Source organism: Anser brachyrhynchus, assembly GCF_964034855.1.
Source record: "Anser brachyrhynchus genome assembly, chromosome: Z".
Lineage (NCBI taxonomy): Eukaryota > Metazoa > Chordata > Aves > Anseriformes > Anatidae > Anser > Anser brachyrhynchus.
The window spans coordinates 22709887-22729209 of record NC_137697.1 but is presented as its reverse complement, the minus strand read 5'-3'; the positions used below and the strand labels follow the sequence as shown (position 1 = coordinate 22729209).

The window sequence follows — 19323 nt, the reverse complement described above, 5'->3', positions numbered from 1 at the left end:
ACACTTTTACCTTGACATAATTGTCAAGGAACGCCCCATGTGTAGAACAAACTTTACGTGAAGTTTTGTCAATACACACCTATTGGAGTTACATTCAGATTGGCTTGTTTAGAGGATTCTGTGGCTGGCAGATAAAGAAACTGAAGGATTCTGCAGTTTGAAAACTCAAATATAGTGAACGAGACCTTAAAAAATAATAATATAAAAATATGATTTTGACTTAAATTTTATAATTCTGAGTTGGTGTTTTTCTTCTGTGGTGGTTTTACCTTGATGGGCAGCCAAACTCCACCACAACTGCTCCCTCACTCCCCTTCCTCAGAAGAAGAGGGGGAGAAGAAAGTACGCTGGAAAGGAAGGAAAAAAATCTCACAGGTTGAGAAGGCTATTTTAATTCAAGGGAAAAGGAAGGGGTGGGAGGGAGAACAAGCAAAGGCTGTGTGGAAGTACAGAGGAAAAAAAAATATTTCTACTTCCCGTCAGTGAGCAATGTTTGGCCACATCCCAGGAAGCAGGGCCTCAATACACACGCAGTTGTTCGGCAGGACAGACGTCTTCATAACGAGAGCCTCCCCTGCCCCACTCCTTCCCTGTTCCCTTTTATTTTTTATTTTTTTTACCTTTTATTGCTGAGTGTGACACCACAAGGTAAGGAACGTCCCCTGGTCGCTTTAGGTCAGCTGCCCTGGTGATGTCCCCTCCCCACACCTTGCCCACCCCCTGCTGGCTCGGGGGGGTTTGGAGGGAGTCTGGGTGCTGTGCCAGTGCTGCTCAGCAAGAGACCAACACTGGTGCCATCGGCTGCTCCAGCTACAGGTGCAGGCAGAGCAGCTGCAGGGAAAGTCAACTCCATCCCAGCCAGACCCAGTACATCTTCCCAGAATGGCATCTTGACACAAGGTATGTTGCATTGCCATCCTTTATCCTGATCGTATTAGAAAAAAAAAAATTCAGTCATTATACATATTTCTGGTCATTGTCTTGCACATACGTTTTTCATTCCAAACTCTGCTTGCTGAAATAAACATTTTGAAACTATACCCAAAATAATCCCAGGCTAGTAAACTCACACGCCTTTTCCTTCTAGGAGCAGATGTACTTTGGATGGACAGATGAATTGCATGACTAAGAATTAAGTGGCCATTTTCTTTCATTCTTTATATACCTTAGCAGAGGAGAGTAAGAGAGTTGCATCACTTTCTCCAGTATTCCAGAGGAAGATGCAACTAATTTTAATTTTCCTTATTCCAATCCTTCTTACTTCCAAAGGTTTTATACATCAAAACCATTGTCTGTCTTGGGCAAAAAACAGACAGAAGCTAGCTGGAACCTTTGACCACAGCTCCCACTACTTGCAAGCATTCATTTACTCAGTCCATAAAATGGCAGCATTAAAAAGGGAGTTGTGGAGACTTGAAGAGGTCAATTGCCCACTGGTACAACTCAGAGCTTTACCTAATTAAGAGCAATACGCATCTCACATACATTTGTTTCTTAATTATTTATCTTAATTCAAAGTGTGGCAGAAATAACAGGATATTATTCTATGTGTGGAGACAGGAGGCCCTGAAAATTATTGCTAATACAAGTCTGCACATCTTCATAATGACTTAAGCTTTAAGGTGATTTTTATCGAGTGATAAGGTCACTATGAAATTCACCTGTCTTCCAGCTGCTCAAGTTGATGGCTGCCATTGGTAAGCACTAGTATGTATAACTATGGATGCTGTAAAGAATCAAAGTTTATATTTTCACACAGCATGACTTCCTCCCAAATGCAACCCACTCGTTCACTGCCTATGCTGTCCATTACTGCCATTCAGATTTCAAACATGCAATGCTACTTCAGTACCTGTACTTCTTTGTTTTACCTCTTTCATAGTATTCCCAATGATTTCTTACCTAAACAGAAAAAAAAATCTGTCCAAATTAATTTTTTCATTATTCCTTGACTATATCTCATAAAACTCATTCCTGAGCTTTTGCGCTTCTTGTTTATTAGTATAGTAATAATAATGAGCTGTATTTGTGTTTAATTAAAAACACAAGCAGCATTTTTTCCACTAGATTGCATTTAGAACACCTTCCTGAGATACCGTGTGATCTTATTAGTGGAACTTCATGCCTTTCTACCACAAGCTACCGTTTCTGTTTCATATTATCAGAGAAGATCTTTGTGGTCTGGAAATCACAGCTTGCTTGTGTGGTAGGTACTATGTGGCATTTTGGTACTAAGTGAAGTTACACCATCAGAGCTTTGTCTTCTAAATGCTTCAGATTTGTTTGCTTTTCATTTAATTCAAATCCTTTAAACAATTCTGGTTTTGTTTTTGTTTTTTTTTTTTTAATTTAAGTTCTTTTTCATTGGTTGGCCACAAATAAGAAGCTGCTCCAAGTGCATTGATTAACCTATTTTCAGGCTGAAAATATTGATAGAGCAACAAAGTCTAGCTAACCATTGACTCTACCTGACAGGATCACAGCAAAATAGTTTTTCATATTACTGCCCCACCTTTCAGAGAATATAGATGAGATAACTCAGTATGGTGTATCTATAATAATACATCTCCTGAATATATTAGAAATAACAGAATTTTTCAGGCAGGACTGAAGTGTCACTGGAGAGAGTCAACATGAAACTTATAGCCATTAAACTACTGCATTTTATAGTTACTAATGCCAACTAACACTTCCATCTGGTTTAACTGATTTGATGAAGCAAGATTTTGGCGGCATGAGCAGAAGACTAATAAAGGTCGAGTATTGGTACTAAGTGACTCACTCTGAAACAATGCTGTTGAGTTCATAATTCAAGTAATTGAAGTAATGAATGGGATGTGATCAAGCTTGCTGACTAGATCAATAGAAGTGTGGTTTTACATATACAGTGAGTCAGATGATGCAGCCTAATGGAATACATCATTCCAGGGAAGTTGAAACTTGCTAGTGAATGGTTCAACAGAACACAAAAATCATTAGCAACTTTGAAATAGCTCAGGTGAGGTATTACAGAAAGCTGAAAAAATTGAGCTGATCTCTTACTGTAATAAATGTAGTTATCTATGTGCATAATTATTTTTATGCCCACAAGTGTAATTTGGTCATAGTCTCACCTGTGATCTCTCAATAGACCACATCTTCAGTTTGTGTGTATATCTCTGAAAAGAGATGGGAATATCTTAAGATTGTGTTGGAGAATTGCCAGTACTCTTTGGATAAGTTATTTTAAGTTACGTGTATTTGCTACCAACTTTTTAGCTTCTTACTCCTAGCCAGATTTTTTTTCTAAACCTTTCTAGCTTTAATTACCATGTATGGGACTTCATTACATTTTTTGTACCTTAAGAAAACAAAACAAACAACAACAACAACAACAACCCTTCTCTAGTCATGAAGGTAATGTCTAGATCAGAAGCAAGTGAATCATTAAGCTTCTGGGTAATGTCTGCATCTAGCCAGGTACAAACGTGTGCTTAGAACATGCTCTTGATGATCTTGAAATCCTATAACACAACCTGATAATATTTACCACAGTTAAATGGCTCTTGAAAGAGACTTCCCTAGCAATTTGCTGTCTTCCTTTTGCCTCGTCTTTTGTTCTCCACTACGGTTGTAAGAAAAAAATAAATAAAGGCTTTGTACATTTTCTAGTGCTCATTGTTTTGGAATCTGTCAGTAAAAGTTCTTGTTTTCTTATCAAGGTTCTTTGTGTAACTATTTTAAAAAAGTAAAGTAAATGCATTTCAAGGGTGTGCCTCAATTTGGTATGTATCTGAGAAGGATAAATATGGTCCAACTCCATCTGCTTCTTCAGGTTCTCTTTAAAAAAAATAGCGCAGTGTGAGATTATGTATTTTACCTGCATCAGTTTCTTACTCTTTCTTTTTAATGTATAAAGAGCTTTAAATATCAACTAGCTCTTTGGCAGTTCATTATGACAGTAATGTAATAGCCAAATTTAATTCAGGTTATTTGATGTCTTCATTTTTCTCATTTTAAAGTATTAGTGCCTTCAGTTGTAGGTTCATGTACCATGGGTGTACCCCAGAATTGTATTCAGTTATTGTGCCTAAAGTTCATAATCTATTTTCAAATGGCTTACTCATAAGGTAGATTAACTTAGTTTCTATAGGTAGAAAGCAATATACAATCTTTGTTTTTTAATGATATCTGTCTAATGTCTGTAGTCTAAATGCACTCTACATTTCTGTATCATATTTGACAGGTCCTCCCAATAAGAACTCACTGCATATATGCTATGCCTTGCATAATTAGTCTTTAAAAAGATTGATTGTTGAAAATAGGTTATTATTAAAACTTACAAAATCAGAAGCTGGCAATACAGGAGGATGGGTAAATGAAATGGAGAGAGCAAACTGGAATCGGGGATGCTTTTCTGGGAGAGGAATTATGAGCTGAAGACATCCTTTCACACATATGCAACCTACATTAGTACCAAATGGCATCATTTTTCAAAATGAGGATTGTGTTCATGAGATATAACTTAACTGGTATAGCCAAGAAATCTGTTCAGCTCTTCATACTCTTACTGTGAGGTGTATTGTTATGGTTCTTTAACCTTAAATTTGTGTAGATGGCAAAAATAGGAGAGGAATTGCTTTTTTAAAATTTCTACTAAAAAACTTAGTAATCCAGAAAATTACTTGAATCTTCTGTGAAAGCTAGTGATAATATGCAATGAGAATGTTTGTTGTATTTTACAGTGCTCATTGTATAGTTATGGCTATCAGAACAGCATTCCTTTCTGCCCACTCCCATTGCACTATAAGAACAAAAGAACAGTTGTGCTGGGACAGAGCCTACCTAACTCAGCATCCTGTCCTTGGCAAACAATAAAAGACAATACCTAAAAAAAAAGAAAAAGAATAAAGTACTATAAATGGTATTTTTTTGCAAAGTATTCTCATAGGCTTCCAGAATAAGTGACACTGACTTTGTATTTAGTAACCCATTGTGGATTTCTCTATCTAGAAAATTTGCAGAGTTGCCCTGTAGAATGACATTAATACACTGGCTAGATATTGTAACAGTACATAAAATCTCATCCCCATCATATGTCTTTATACTGAATTTTTAACTTCAGTTGCAAGATACTGAGTTCTAATACATCCTAACACCTGTTGCTGGGTGCTGTGCAAGAGGCATGCCCGAAAAATTGTAGAGACTGACTGGCTATTGACATGGCACTGATGTAGCACATGAACTGATTTTTTAGTCATGCTCACTACATAATACCCAGCAGCACCTTAAGCAAGGTAATCAATAATCAAGAATTTTCTTATCTAGCCTAGTCTCCAAAGAAGGGATGTGTGTAATAAGATTGGCTTCAATAAGGGTTTTTCAGTATGTGCTACTGTAAATACAAGGTAAGTGACAAGATCTGCATGCACGATGTTAAAATTTGAAAACAACCCTTTGTTGCCGATAGAGCTTTGTGATTGTATATGGAGTTCAAAAGAAAGTTCACTCCTGAAGATATTAATTTTATTGTGGGAATTTCAGTGTACCTTAAGAACATAATTATTATTCCTGATCTTCATCCATATCAAAGTGGTTTTCTAGATAACTGTACCTGTGCTGCAGGATGCTTAAAGTTGAGGTCTAAGATTTTGCATTTCACTTAACTTTTGTGGGAAAGAAACTTGTAGAAAGCCTGAGGATATGTTTGATGCTTGTGTGATGGTAGATTGCTGCAGAACAGCAGCAGTTGCTTTGCATCTTGATGTAGTAATAGATACAGGATGACTATATACCTTTGAAAATGGTAGATAGGAATGGAAGATGGGAAGTCATATTTAAAATGTATAAATAAACCTGACTCCCCTTCCATCATAGCATAGTATCTGTCCATGTGGAAAAAAAATATATATATATATATATATATCTGCTATAGAGAGAGGGGAGGAAAACAAAAATAAACAAACTCAGCTCTCATCATGCAGTTTTTATTCCATTGTTTGCCCTGGAGTACATCCTTACAGATAACAATGCACACTACAAAATGAACTATGTTCATATCTTTTAGGTTAAGAGCATCATAATGCAGAATGCTTGCTTATATCATGTAAACAGAAGCATAAAGCATTTTTTTTAATGTAGTACTACAGCATATTGTTGTTTAGAATTACCATATACATGCTTGCTACTATTATGAAAAGAGAGAAATCCAGATCTAGCAGTCTTTTGGGACATCTTTATAAGTTCTGACTACACAAAGGGTCCAGAATTTTTCTGTCTTGGCTTTGGTGACTCAGCGAACCTTGCATACACTGAAAGTTTAGGAGAATGTTGCTAGAAAGAGAGGCACTCCTAAAGTTACCATGGAGCTACAGGAAACAATGTGCTAAAGGTATAGCCAGTTACCAGCAAGGGTTACACCAATTGGGAATGATATTCTTTACATGTTCATGGAGGATGAAGGTAGCTGAAATTGTGTAAGGCAGAATGAATCACACTGACTTGTGCTGATACAAATTTGGTGGTCTCGTTTGCCCTAGCACGTAAAATATATGCCTAATTAAAGTCTATAGTTCTTTAAGCTTCTGCAGAACGCTTTTCCTAACCATTTGGCTTTGATGGAGGTGTTTAATCAACATGAAAACCCCCATAAAGACCATCTACCCTATTCTGGATGCATTGGCCCCTGAGTAAAATTGGTGTTTGACCGTAGATAGTTTTGGCAGCTGTACCCTTGATAAAAGGAACAGTAAGATGTAGGTGAGACTTGAGGACTGGGAGCAGTTGTGGTGGCAATGCCTAATGAGTGCCAGGGGACAGTAAGCACAGGGGTACTGCCCTTGTTTTGGGCTTCCTGCACCATTTCACCCCAGCCTGGGGTGAGTACAGTGGTCGGCCCCTGCAGAGATATAGGACGCAAGTATAGGACTCTGTGACATACATGTATCACAGTATGTGGTTCTGTGATGTGACTCAGGGATCAGACTGTCAGTGTGGGACTGGCACTGCTGAAGCTCAGCCTTCTGAAGCCGTTTGTCCCCTCACAACTCTACGAGGCAGCGTAACGCTACGTTCTGCTTAACAGGCAGGGCTGAGGAGCGGGCGCGTTGCTGTTGCGCACACACTAATTCACCGTCCTCTGCGCCTGCGTTCGTGTTTTTCCGCGTCAGGCTATCTGCAGGGCCTGTCCGCTGGGCCGCTCCCCAGGCAGGGGCGGTCCCCGCAGGCAAGAGGCAGCCCCGTCCCCGAGGAGCCGCCGCCACCCTCAGGCGGACAGCGGCACCCAACGGGTCACCCCCCTCCCACCCATGGGCTCCATGCGCATGCGCACCCTCCCTTCTCCCGGCGGAGCGGGGCGGGCCCCTTGGCGCCTGCGTAGCAGCGCCGTGTCCACTCTGTGCCTGCGCGCATGCGCGGCGGCGAGGGGCGGCGGGGCCGTGTGAGGGAGGCGGCGGGGCCGTGTGAGGGAGGCGGCGGCTGCTCCTTCCTCCCCCGCGTCCTCCTCCTCCTCCTCCTCCTCCGCCCTCGCCACTCGGCGCCTGGGGCCGGGCCGCGCTCGCCGGGGGCGGCGGGATGATGATGGCGTACTTCGCCGAGAGCTTCTGGGTACGGCAGCGCCGCGGGACGGGGGGCGCGGGGTGCCGCGGGGGTCGCCCCGTCAGGCCGGGAGCAGCCCCCCCCCCCCCCCCCCCACCTCAGGCTGTGCGGGGAGCGGGGGGCCCGGTGCCGGTGTGTGGGCGCGGGGGGGGGGGCTCCGCAGGGAGATCGGGGAGGGAAGCGGTGATCCGGGGCCGGCAGCGAGCCGGGGCGTGTTTCCCAGCCGGGGAGGACGGGTCCGGGGCGCTGCGGCGGCTGGCTGCGTCGTCGGGGCTCGCCGGGCTGCCGCCGTGCGCTGCCTCCCCGCCGGCTGGTGGGGATCGGCGAGCTCCCCGGGACACGCACGCACACACACACACACACACACACGCACAAAAAGAGAGAGAAAATACCTCAGACCTTCCCATCTTCCTGCTTCTGCACAAACAATAGTTATTCCTAACGTCTAGAGAAAGCCCGTTTCCCAGATGCGATATGCTGTTATTCCGGGCGTAAGCCTGGTTTCGTGTTTTGTCTGCAGCTGGTTTTTTTTTTTTTTCTTTCTTTCTTTTATTTTTTTTTTTGCTTTGGCTCTTTTTGTTTTCGACAAAACGTTAAAGTCGGGTGCAAAGAGCCCACGTTTGTTCCCATGGCGTGTGGAGACGCTTAAATTGCAGTTCTGCTGTGGGAGATGAGTATTAAACTAATGTGTGAAATCTTTTCATCTTTAAACATAAATAAATATTTAAGTTAATGTAGAAAGTCAAGTTTTCATTTGAAAAGTTAGTATCTCCTCCTACAAATAAAGTGAAATACAAGCTTTTATCCAGCTACCTCAATTGAAATAAAATATTTTTCCATTTAACTGCAGTAAGTACTATAACTTTCAACTTTTTAAGCTTTTGACTGTGTGCTTATCTGTGGCTAATTTCAGTAGTAAGCCAGTAATTTTGTTAAATCAATGAAGATAGAGGGCTATTTTTCTATGTTGTCTCTCTGTGCCTTCAAAAGTGCTACCAGCAAATATGAGGCAGTAGACGTCTACCCAACGCTTCCCATTCCCCCTTTCTGCTCTGCAAAGTCCCTGTCTTACAGCTCGCAGGCCAAACTCCAACTGTGGGTTTAGAAACGGGTGCCAAGAAAAGGAGTTTTTCTTCTGTTGGCGCAGGTATTTTTTTCCTGCCTCCAAAAATGACGTAGAGTAGGACAGGAAGCACGTTCTTCTCGCTTGTCTTGCAGTGGTGGCAAAGACAGTAGACAGGGTCTTAAACTGGCAAAATTTGACGAGAAACCTTTGTAATACCACAGACAGAGTTTTGTTTTGTGTAAAAGTAAAATAAAAAGCGATGAGGATGGCTGCCTCCTTGCTGATGTGGGCAAATATCTTTCTAGAAAAACTGTAGTGGCTATGCATATGTATAATTTTTAACATCAGAAAGTATGTCCTCAAAAACAAGCGTAGGTTTGTGCGTTTTGAGTGATAAGGCTTGTCCAGCTTTTCAGAATGGGTTATTGTTCAGAACTGTTACTTTGGAAGATTCAGGGTACCATCTATATCTGCTTTGAAACGTGGTGAGAATGCTGAGACGGAAATTAGAAGATTGCTGTTGAAATGCACTGACCGCATGATGACTAAAAATAACGAAGATAAATCTGTAAATAGAAAGAAAAGTGGTATTGCATTGAACTTTGGAAGAAGTGTCGTCTATTTCTTGCTTTTGCCATGGCCTTCTAGGTAACACAGGGCAAAGTATTTTACTTTTCTGTTCGTCCTTTCTGTCCTGTTCGTCACCTATAGAATGGGGTTAATTATACTTTCTAAAGCGCTGATGTGGAATAAATCCAAAACATTATAATTAATACTTAATTATACTACGTACATGCTGCCATCAATTCGCAGCTGAAATGGCACATTGGAAATGGAACTCTGGGTCTTGTGCTTTGGAAGACCCTCTCCCAGCTTCATAACCTGCAATAATTGGTAGGAAAAGGCCTAAGAAACTTGAGGGTCTCAAATGATTTCTTTGGTAGAGAGGGGTGACATGAATATACATGCGTTTCTTGCATACTGTTCAGGCTGCTATGTTCTAAGAAGATCCTAACAGGGTTCTTGTATAGACAAAACAAATTTTAGCTTCTTTACTGTAATAGTCTTGAAGCTTATTAGACTTCCACATTGTACTGCTTTTAAAAGTAACTGGATAGTTGCAATTTTATTTTTTTGGCAGGGAATGTAAGAAAAAATTACTTTGTGGTATTTTTGGGCTTGTCATTTGTTGACTGCTTCTATCAGGTCATTGCAAGATTATTTTCAGGACATGAAGTTGAAGTTCAGAGACCTGTACTGTCACTTGAAAAACATAGGGGTATGCCAGTAGAGTGTGGTGCTCCTGAGCTTTTCAAAGTCAGTATCATATAGGTTTGTTTTTTTGTGTGTGTGATTTGTTGTGTGTTTTTTTTTTCATTTGTTTGTGGTATCAGAAATTATGAACGAGTAATGCAGACTATAAATGGCTTTGATTCTTATGACTGAGTTTCAGGCATTCAAGTCACATGGCCAAACATTCCCCACTCCTAATTAGGATGTTGTCATAAAACTTGGGTGCTCGCTGCTATGTATGTGCTATATCAAAACAATGATGTAATTTAAAGGGAACACTTTCCTAAGTTATTTCCATTATAAATAACTAGGTTTTGTCACTTTGAATACACTCATGCCAGTACAGTAGAAAAAAAAGCATTCATTATCATTACTTACTGTTTTCCTAGCACTGCTTAGGAAGTGTTGCATAAGCTTTGACATAAGTTTGGTTTTAAATTGCCTGGTGCAAGCGATACCCACGTTAATTGTAAGTCTATTAAACTGTTTCAAGTCAACCAAAATAAGCCACTTCTAAGCCAGTCGGCATACATCTGTAAATTGTTTTAAATTAATTTGATTAAACCGATTGAAGTTTTATGCATAGCTGAAACTGGTCTCTGCAATGGTGCACATGTTAAACATCCAAGAAGTTCTGCGGCATAAAAATACATGTTTAAGTCAGCTTTGACAATTTCTTTCTGTTTTATCTTTTTAGCTGCTTATGCTACATGTAGCCTTTGAGGAGGGCTGCCAGGAAGGTTCCTTTCTTAGGGGCTTTTGCAACATGTAAGGGCTGGCTGTGTCCGGGGTTAGTAATCTCAGCTTTGTGAAGAGGCTTGCTCTAATAAATGTAAGACGTATTCTCTTACGCACTTACGGGCTATGATTGACACCGAGACTTGTCGTGCTTCCATCTGGAGGCCCATTCATATGTTTATGCAGTGCTACTCTTCGGCTTGGTGTGCAGATGGATGCTCAGTTTTCAGGAGAGCTGTTGTGCAATGTTTGTTCAGTCCCCTCCCTCTTTGTGTACTCGTTTAGCATGAGTTGGCAATTTTCCATCTTCTTGTCCCCAAAATATTTTTTATTACCTAGATGTAGAGGAAAAAACGTCCTTCCTCCATTGTATGCCTGGAGCTTCTATGTAGCTGATCTGTATTTAATTTACTGAAACTGGAAGAAGGAAATTGAAATTTCCAGGTTGCTTTGTGTTCAAACTTCTCAAAACTTTCAGAACCGAAGAAGATACTTTGCCTGTGTAAACGTCAGATGACAACTTTTTGGGTGTTTCCATGCACTCAATTCTGTGTAGCTCTTTCAGACACTCAGTGATCCAAAATTACAGCTTTCAAAAGGGTAACACCATCACATGCATCAGAGGAGTATTTTCGTGTAGACTATGTCCGCTAGATTAAGCAGTGCTTAATTATGCAGGAAACATTACTTACTTGAAACTGCAGTAAGCAGTAACTGATTAAACAAAAAGACAACAGCGTATATCAGAGCATCTAAAATTTGTTTAAATTTACCTGAGGTTAGCTGGACTTCTATAGCTTTATTTCTTTAAAGTCATACTTCCTTATGAGTTCACGAAAAGAAGTCAACGGTACAAATGGACAAGCCGTAGCAAACAGTATACATCTAACTTTGTGGATAAAGAGCAAGGGTTTTTTGGTTAATATGTAGAACTTTCATTTTAGGGTGAGGGGAATGAACAGCCAGTCTCTGATGCACTAAAATATGTAAATTAGTTGTTAAAATGAAGTATCTTGTAACCTGTTAAACTTGTATCTTATAGCAGAAAGGTTGTAAAAGTTGTGTCTAGTTTCATATAATGCTTTATTTCACCCCCCCTGAGGGAGTTGTGCTTCTCCCTGCGCTCAGCTATGGGAATGTCTACAGTTATTATTTGGCCTGTCAGTGCGACTCTGAGACTTTGATACAGAAAAACTTTTCTTCCAAAATGCCTTATAAATTGTTAAGATTTATCCTTGCTAGGGGTTTTATATGCATACTCTTACTTCAGGGGTGTGGTTTTCTCATATTTGCATCTGATAGTAGTATGGGCAGTACTTTTAAGCGTAAAAGTAGCTGTAGGACAGCTTCTCTGGAAGCGACCCATAGAAGAGGCAAAGGATACAAACTTTCCTATTCTCACCACCAAAACTGAAGCAAGTGACTCTGTTTTCCATATTAATTATTTTCTAGGCTTTTTCTATTTAGGGTTTATCTAGCAAGAGAATTTCTTTTTGGTCATATGTCGTTGATATTGCATGTTTGCCATAGACGGTTGTAAGGTTTAACTTAATTTGGAGATTATCCAATTTTCATTTTTAGACAATTTGAAGTAAATTAGAGACCTAAAATTCATAGGGTTAAAAAGAAAACCTGTCTTTAAGTCGAAGAAGCACTTCTGAATGTTGCAGTTTGAATATTTGTCTATTTCCTGGAGAATAAGCTGGAGGTTTGGTAGGCTATTAAAAAAAATAAAAAAAGGGAGTCAACAGATTATGATTTAAGTTGTTTGAAGTCAAAAGTATACTTTTCTTATTCTGTTCTATTCCTTCAGTGTAATGTGGTATTGTGATCATGTTTAAAAGTTTGAATAGGGGGTTGAAGGATTATCGTGCATACTCAGCCACTACTCACGTGTGGTACAAAAGCATAGGCTAAAATGATGGTAATTCACTTATTGTCAAACGTTTCTTTACTTGCCAAACTTAGTTGGAAAAAGTTAAACTTTGGCTGAATCTCTCAACAAGCTTCTAAAGTTTGACCAAAATCAAAAAGTACTGCATGTGCCTTTTATTGACTTGTCCACTGAGTTTTGCAGTGAAAGCAGTATTTGCAGCTGTCCTCTTCTTGCTTCTCACACTGGCCAAACCAGTAGTAAGTACCTGACCAATCATGGAAACTTTATAATCACGTCAATAGTTGGGAAGCATTTGTTTACATTAGGAAAAAGGAGCGTGCTATAATAGAGTATTAGCTTTTTATACTAATACATGTTAATGTTGAACAGTTTTAGTCCAAAGCAGACAGAACTTGCACTTAGACAAATTGATTAGAAACGTAGGAAATAAACAGTGCTACAGATGGCCCAAAAATTTCTGGCTAGTTTACAAAATGTAGATTTAGGTTCGGAATTATCTCTATGTGCAGCAAACTAACTTAGTCTTTTTTTTTTTTTTTCTAAGTCTGTTAAGTAGCTTAGTAAAACGGAGTTCATGTAATCTGTTTCCTGTTATGTACAAGTCATGGAAATGCTGAATTCTGACTTCTCAGTTGCTGACAGGGTTACTTTCATTTCCATGAGAAAATCATTGCAGATAGTTCTCCATGGAGGGAAGTGGAATGATTGTCTACCCTCGCTTTCTGGGAGTGTTGTTTATTTTGTATACGAAGTTGGTCCGTATTCCTTATTGTGGGCTTAAGTGAGGTGTTTGCTTGTATTTTAAGTCTTACTTTTTCCTGATGGCTTGCTCTCAGGAGACATTTATGTCATATCTGAGAAAGAGCTCTCTTGTGGTGGCGTAAAATGGGAAACCTCAACAAGAACCCCAGCTTCGGAAGAGAGAGTTCTGTTAGCTCTAGGGAAAAAGGAAAAACTGCTAATAAGCTTGAGTGTAATTTAATGGGGTCATCCTCAGCAGATGGTATTTTAACCCTGATATGACATTCAGAGTAGTTTTTCAGACTGATCTGGTAGTGTGTTGCATACAGGCTGGTATTTCTCCCAAGGTGCTGCTAGCAGAGGGATGTGCATCAGACTTCATGGGCAGTCTGTTACGGAAGGGGATGGTAATTGCCTCTGAGCAGGAGTGGAAGGTCTCACCAGTTCCTTCTACTGCCTGCTGCATTTATTTATTTTTAAGACAGTTCGTATTGGGCTTTCAGTGATCCCAGCAATTACTGTTGGCATCAGGAAGGAGCACGTAAAAATCGTAGTGAAGATTAATTGGCTATACCTACAGTTCCCATGTACAGAATTTGATGCCACATCTGTGGAGTGCGTTAAGGAAAAAAACACACAAATAAACAGTGCTGATGCTATATATGCATGTAGGGGGCAAGTACTTGTATTTTTGTAAATTGAACTACATTTTTTTTTCTCTTAGCTTCAGCATACATCTGCATCCTAAATACAGAGCCTTAACTGTGATGCTCAGTACGTGAGTATTTGAGCTACCCTTCTTAAAAATAACCACTAAATGGAGTGGTTATGGATAGGCAATATAGCTTTTCCCAAGCAGAAAAACATCTGCTCACTGCACCGAGATATCATGCTTTATTTGACATAAGTACACAAATGTCTCCCCAGGCATGAGTAGAAGGTAATGTAGTTTAGAGAATTGTCCTTAGGTTAATTATCAGAACTCTTGATTATGTAACTTGTAAATAATCAAGCAGTTTCAAAGTCTAGATGTTAGTGCTTTTAGGTGGAGCCTGATATTGGTAAGATAGGCTGCACTTGGTGTTGTATTTGCAAGTGAAAACATCTTTTAGCTGCACCAGATTTAAACTGCATGGGACTAAGTCACAGTGCCTGCTTTGATCTTGCTGCTTCATTTAATCTTTAATAGATTTTTCACTTAGCCTTGGATAACTACCTATCATATATAAAATAAGTGGCATTCAGAGAGCTTTTTTCATTTATGAAACTAACTGTTCTGTTTCTCTGTTGTTCTGTCTGCTGTTCAACGTGATGTTAGGAACAAGACTAGAACTGATTAGAAGACTTCATTTAAGTGGAAAAACTAGTTCCTTACATTAAACTACACTTACAATTAGGGAACAAGATGATGATGGAAATTGGTTGGTCTGGATCATTCAGTTCCGCAAGGATTTGCAGAGTTACATTTCTGATAGATTGTCAGCACTCAGGAAGGCTGCAGCCAGAAGTAGGGTCATGGCTATGCTACCCTTCCTGTGTTTCTAAACTGGCAGGAAATTTATGGAGCCTCCAGTATAGGAAAGATTAAAAGTTACCCCATTATGAACAGTCACACTTAAAAGTTCACAAGCAGTCTGTGTTCAGCACATTTAGGTCAGGGGGTTGGTTCAGATAGGAGAAACGCATTAAAGTAAAGCAAAGAAAGCACACACGATAAAGGAGAAATTTATTATTTTTTCTAGAAGACATGCTTAATGCTTGTTTGTAAAACCTCCAGATTTGGGCATGACAACAACTGTTATATTAGAGTTTGATTTTGTATTCTAATTGAAAATATCAGTACTTTCTCAATTACAGAGTTAATCTGGTGTTTTATAATGTGGTGGTGTTCATCAGGGTTTATACTGAGTAAATACATGAAGATAATAAGGCGCCTGTTAGTGCACGTGTAATCAAAATTATTCTGAGCTTCAAACTGCAAGGAGAAATAAGTAGGAGTGCAACTGTTTACTTCTTGTGTTTGGAGATATCTGGCTTCCTCAAAACTAATTTGCTGGTTTTCAGTCATTTTATCGCTGTTTCTTTTTCGATTGCGGGTTTCTTTTTGGCTAGTTTTTCCCAGTGCCTGGAAGAACTAAAGCAAATAAATCCTTACTAGTAATCTGAATGAAATTGCCGTTCACTCACCTGTTAATTGTAAATAAATGTATTTGTGTCTACGTGGTGTCCTTCAAGGGAGCTTGCTGCATTAGTGCTCAGACTGATGCATGCTCCAGAGGGCTGCTACTGCGGCGCTGCAAGCTTCCTCCAGCCACCCACCCAACGCCTCCTTGCTTCTGCTGCTCCCGCTGAGCAGCGCAGCTGTTCGCATCCTCATCGTGATCTGGACCACCGACCTTCGTTTTTATTTGTCAGCTTTGTTTTTCAGCTGCTGGGCAACTGCCCTGATCAGGTGTGCCTTAAGGCTGCGCAAGCAAATTTTTTTTTTTTTTTCAGAACAAAAAGGTCAGAAATGATTGGAGGGATTTATGACCAAATCCCCAGCTCCTCTCACTGAAAATGTGGAGCTGCTGTCGTTAAAAGTTCAGGATTGTATTTCTATCCTTCTTTCCCTTCCACTCTGAACATCCGTGCAGCTTTCCCAAGGGCGTACTACTGTGTCTTGAGCAGCAGCAGTGATGTGGATCTGAAGCTTTTGGAAGGGAGGAGGGGCATGGATAGTTTCACAGGAAAACTCTAAGAGTAGCAGTGCTATTGTACCATGCCTTGCCTCGCCTTCTTTTAATTCCTATTGTTGCTTTCTCCTGTCCACAGGAAGTTCACTGTAGTGCCAAAGGCGATAAGCTGGCTCACTTTCTTAATCAGTGTTTAGGGCAGTGTCTTAATTTTAATGGTGAGATATGTTGTAGTGATCGGAAAACATTTTAAATTTTAAAACTAGATTTAAGAATAGACAAAGGGAAATTACAAAGGGAAAAAAGAGATTAGTGATTTTTACTGATTTTACAAACAAACAAACAACAACAACAAAACAAACAAAACACACGCGCACACACAAAAAAAAGACTAATGATCTGTGAAGAATTGGACTGGTAGGAAGTCCAGTGATGCCAAAGTCTGAATTTTAGTTCATGGGAAATAATGAAAGTTAGGGGAGAATGAAGAGGGTGTTCAGTATTAAGTATGTATTCAATAAGATATGAAGCAAAAGAATGCAAGAGCTGTAGAAGTTCAAAACGGAAATGGCTTTGAATGTAGCCTAAATATATGGAAAGGAGGAGTTGTCGGTAGAATCATAGTAGAGGCTGCTGAGGGTGATTTTATTTCATTTTACATTAAGAGAACTAACAGCAGTTAGTAAAAGCTGAACCATTAGAAATCATTCAGTTCATGAAACTTGAGCAGTTATTAAATTTTATAGGTTCTATACTTTGTTCTGTAATTGCTTTAGCACATTGTGTTTCATGGTTTTTCTGTCTTTTTATTAATCCTTAGGGGGAAAGAAACAATGGCTTTGACGTTCTCTATCACAATATGAAGCATGGACATTTGTCAACAAAAGAATTAGCAGACTTTATTAGGGAAAGGTAAGTATTCATCCTTGCTGATTCTGTGTCTTTAGTGTACTATTTTTGGCTTTTATTTCAGTTTGCTACGTGTTGCAGTAACATGCTAAATATGTAAACATCAGTGAGTGTTTCAAGATCTCTCATATCCTACAAGAATATCTAGATTTATTCCATTCACTTAGAACCGGATAGTGACTCTTAAGCATTAATTAATAATAAGCTTCCAGTTTTTCGGATTTGATTTGAAGGAAAAAAAAAAGGCAAAAATCTGGAGTATCACATTAGGGGTCCCTCAGTTTATTTAAATTAATCCCAATTTTCATCATGGTTGGAAGAAAAACAATAATTTAACAAGTACAAAGTATCAGTCTCCCAAAATTTTTGACCATAGCTGTAGAGTTGGGGTAGTAGCAACTGCAATTATGATCTTTAAAAGTTATCCTTTCAGATTAAGATGTCGAGAGATCAAGTTCTTAAAAGAAAAGGGAGTGGTATATTGGGATAAGAAAATAATACATGGAAAATAAGCCAGGTTCTTTATGGGATAGAATGAAGAGAAATGAAATCTGCAGGTATGACAACTTCCTAAACAGTTGTCTTACTGCCGTTTTCAGTCTTCTTTATGGAAGAAGACAATTGCTGCTACTTGGAATGCAAGAATTTACATTCTAGATGAAATTAATTATATGTCTTGTTCAGAATTTTGTCTTATTCAGTTAATGACACCACATGACAGGTGGAAAAAACTTGTAAAAGACTAACTTGAAAACCTCTTCCAGTGAAGGTTTCTTGCAGTAAAATTCATCCAAAAAACAGCCTTTGTTTTCTGGAATTTTTCATCAGAATTTCTGTTGTGGCCTGCAATGACCTCAGCAAAATGTAACCACTGTGGATCTGGCAGGTGCTCAGTGACACTGACATTTGTATAGTTGCAAACTGACTTGGAGTTGAGAAAATGACAAAAATCTTTCCACAAAGTAGGTGAATTGCAGAGTCCCAGTGTGATGGGCAGGCTCCTGTCTGAAGGTGTACGCAACCCAGGGAATTCTATGTTTCAAGAGTCCCTGATTCCAGAAAACACATTATGAAGCCAGACAGGGTTCTAGTAAAAGCCTGCTTTGGAGGGATATCACACTGTTGATGTTTAGTATGAAATGTTCAGGGCTTCTGAAGCTGGTATTTATGTCATCTTTAGTCTAAAATATTAAATGTTTTTCATGTTGACTTAAACCACTAAAAATATTTTATTTCAGAACTGCTTATCTTGACTTCATTCTGTTCTGCATCTTTGTTTATTGCAAAGTAATTAAGAGATGTTGTCCACAGTTACCTGTTCCCCTCCTTCCTCTGCATAGATGAACATAGAATAGAATGTTATTTTGCATTGCTCCTTTCTGCTGGCAATGTGGAAGTGGATGAGCAAGATTCATTAGGTGCCTCCTACATTTTGTGTTTTCATGCCCTGCTTGTACCTGGGCTGTGCTGTTTTCTGGGCTGTTGTCTCTGAAAACCAAACTTGCATACGTTCACATTTGCTGCCTTTGGTTCCTTTTGAACGTAGCAAGTAGCTTTATTCGAATGTGGAAACACAGGAGAGTGAAAGTTGAAAATTGCTGGATAGGTAGAGGAGACAGATCATGAGTTACTGATAATACTTTAAAAAGTTAGAGCACTTAACCATTGTATCTATGTTTGTAATGTGTTCATTTGAAAGAACACAGTGTATTTGTACTGTATGTGCTGTTAAAACTGGATATTCCTGGGAGGACCAAAAGATTTTCCCCTTGGCTAGGTCCTGGATCTGGTGGGACACTGAAAACTACCGTGGTCTGTCTGACCCTCAGACTGCTACCTGTAGCAGTTTATCCTTGTGGGCACTCTAGTCTCTGTTATATATGCAACTTTCTGAGCTTATTAGAGAGAGATAATTTTTCTAGGCTGTGTTGATTTACCAAGTCAATTGCAATTCAGTTTTCAACAGTGTTGTTTCACTGTCTCATTTTTCTTTTGGAGTACTTGCTAATGGTAAAGTTCTTACAGGACTGAGGGACAGTTACATATTTGGACAGTTCTTCACTGCCTTTTTTTTCTGGATATGCTGCTGCTCTGAATGGCGAAGAGTTGCTTAGTTAGTAGTTACTGCCTTCGAAGAGGTTCAGAAATGTGTTTCCTGAAAGAATGAACATGTGGGGGAGCACTCTGCTCAGCACTGTTAAATCTTTGATCGGGTGGGATACCTGTCTTTCTTCTGAAACATAGGTGTCTTAGCTCTATTCTTGATAAAGTGCATAGACATGCTGTCTTTAAAGGAGTGAAAATGTATAAAGATTGGGTTACCCCACATTTCTTTCTTTTCTTGTTTAGAAATACAGACTTTGCATACTGGGAAGATTTTGTAGGTCAACTGTGTGTTGTGTTTGTATGTATTTAACGCCTAAAATGTG

At 39.5% G+C, this 19323-nt stretch overlaps 1 protein-coding gene across 4 annotated transcripts in view; it reads left to right on the top strand.

Annotated features, from left to right (window-relative positions):
- Positions 1 to 501: 501 nt before the first annotated feature.
- FCHO2 (FCH and mu domain containing endocytic adaptor 2) overlaps positions 502 to 19323 on the top strand; it is a 97224-nt gene continuing 78402 nt past the window's right edge. The window contains exons 1-3 of one of the 4 annotated variants that reach the window (XM_080573186.1): positions 502 to 648; positions 811 to 900; positions 16806 to 16897. In XM_080573186.1, the coding sequence (XP_080429312.1) occupies positions 16845 to 16897 (53 nt within the window). In that variant the 5' untranslated portion in view covers positions 502 to 648; positions 811 to 900; positions 16806 to 16844. Of the gene's footprint in view, positions 649 to 810; positions 901 to 7155; positions 7585 to 16805; positions 16898 to 19323 lie in introns of those variants that run through there. The other 3 variants (XM_080573185.1, XM_080573183.1, XM_080573184.1) reach the window with 3 other exon arrangements.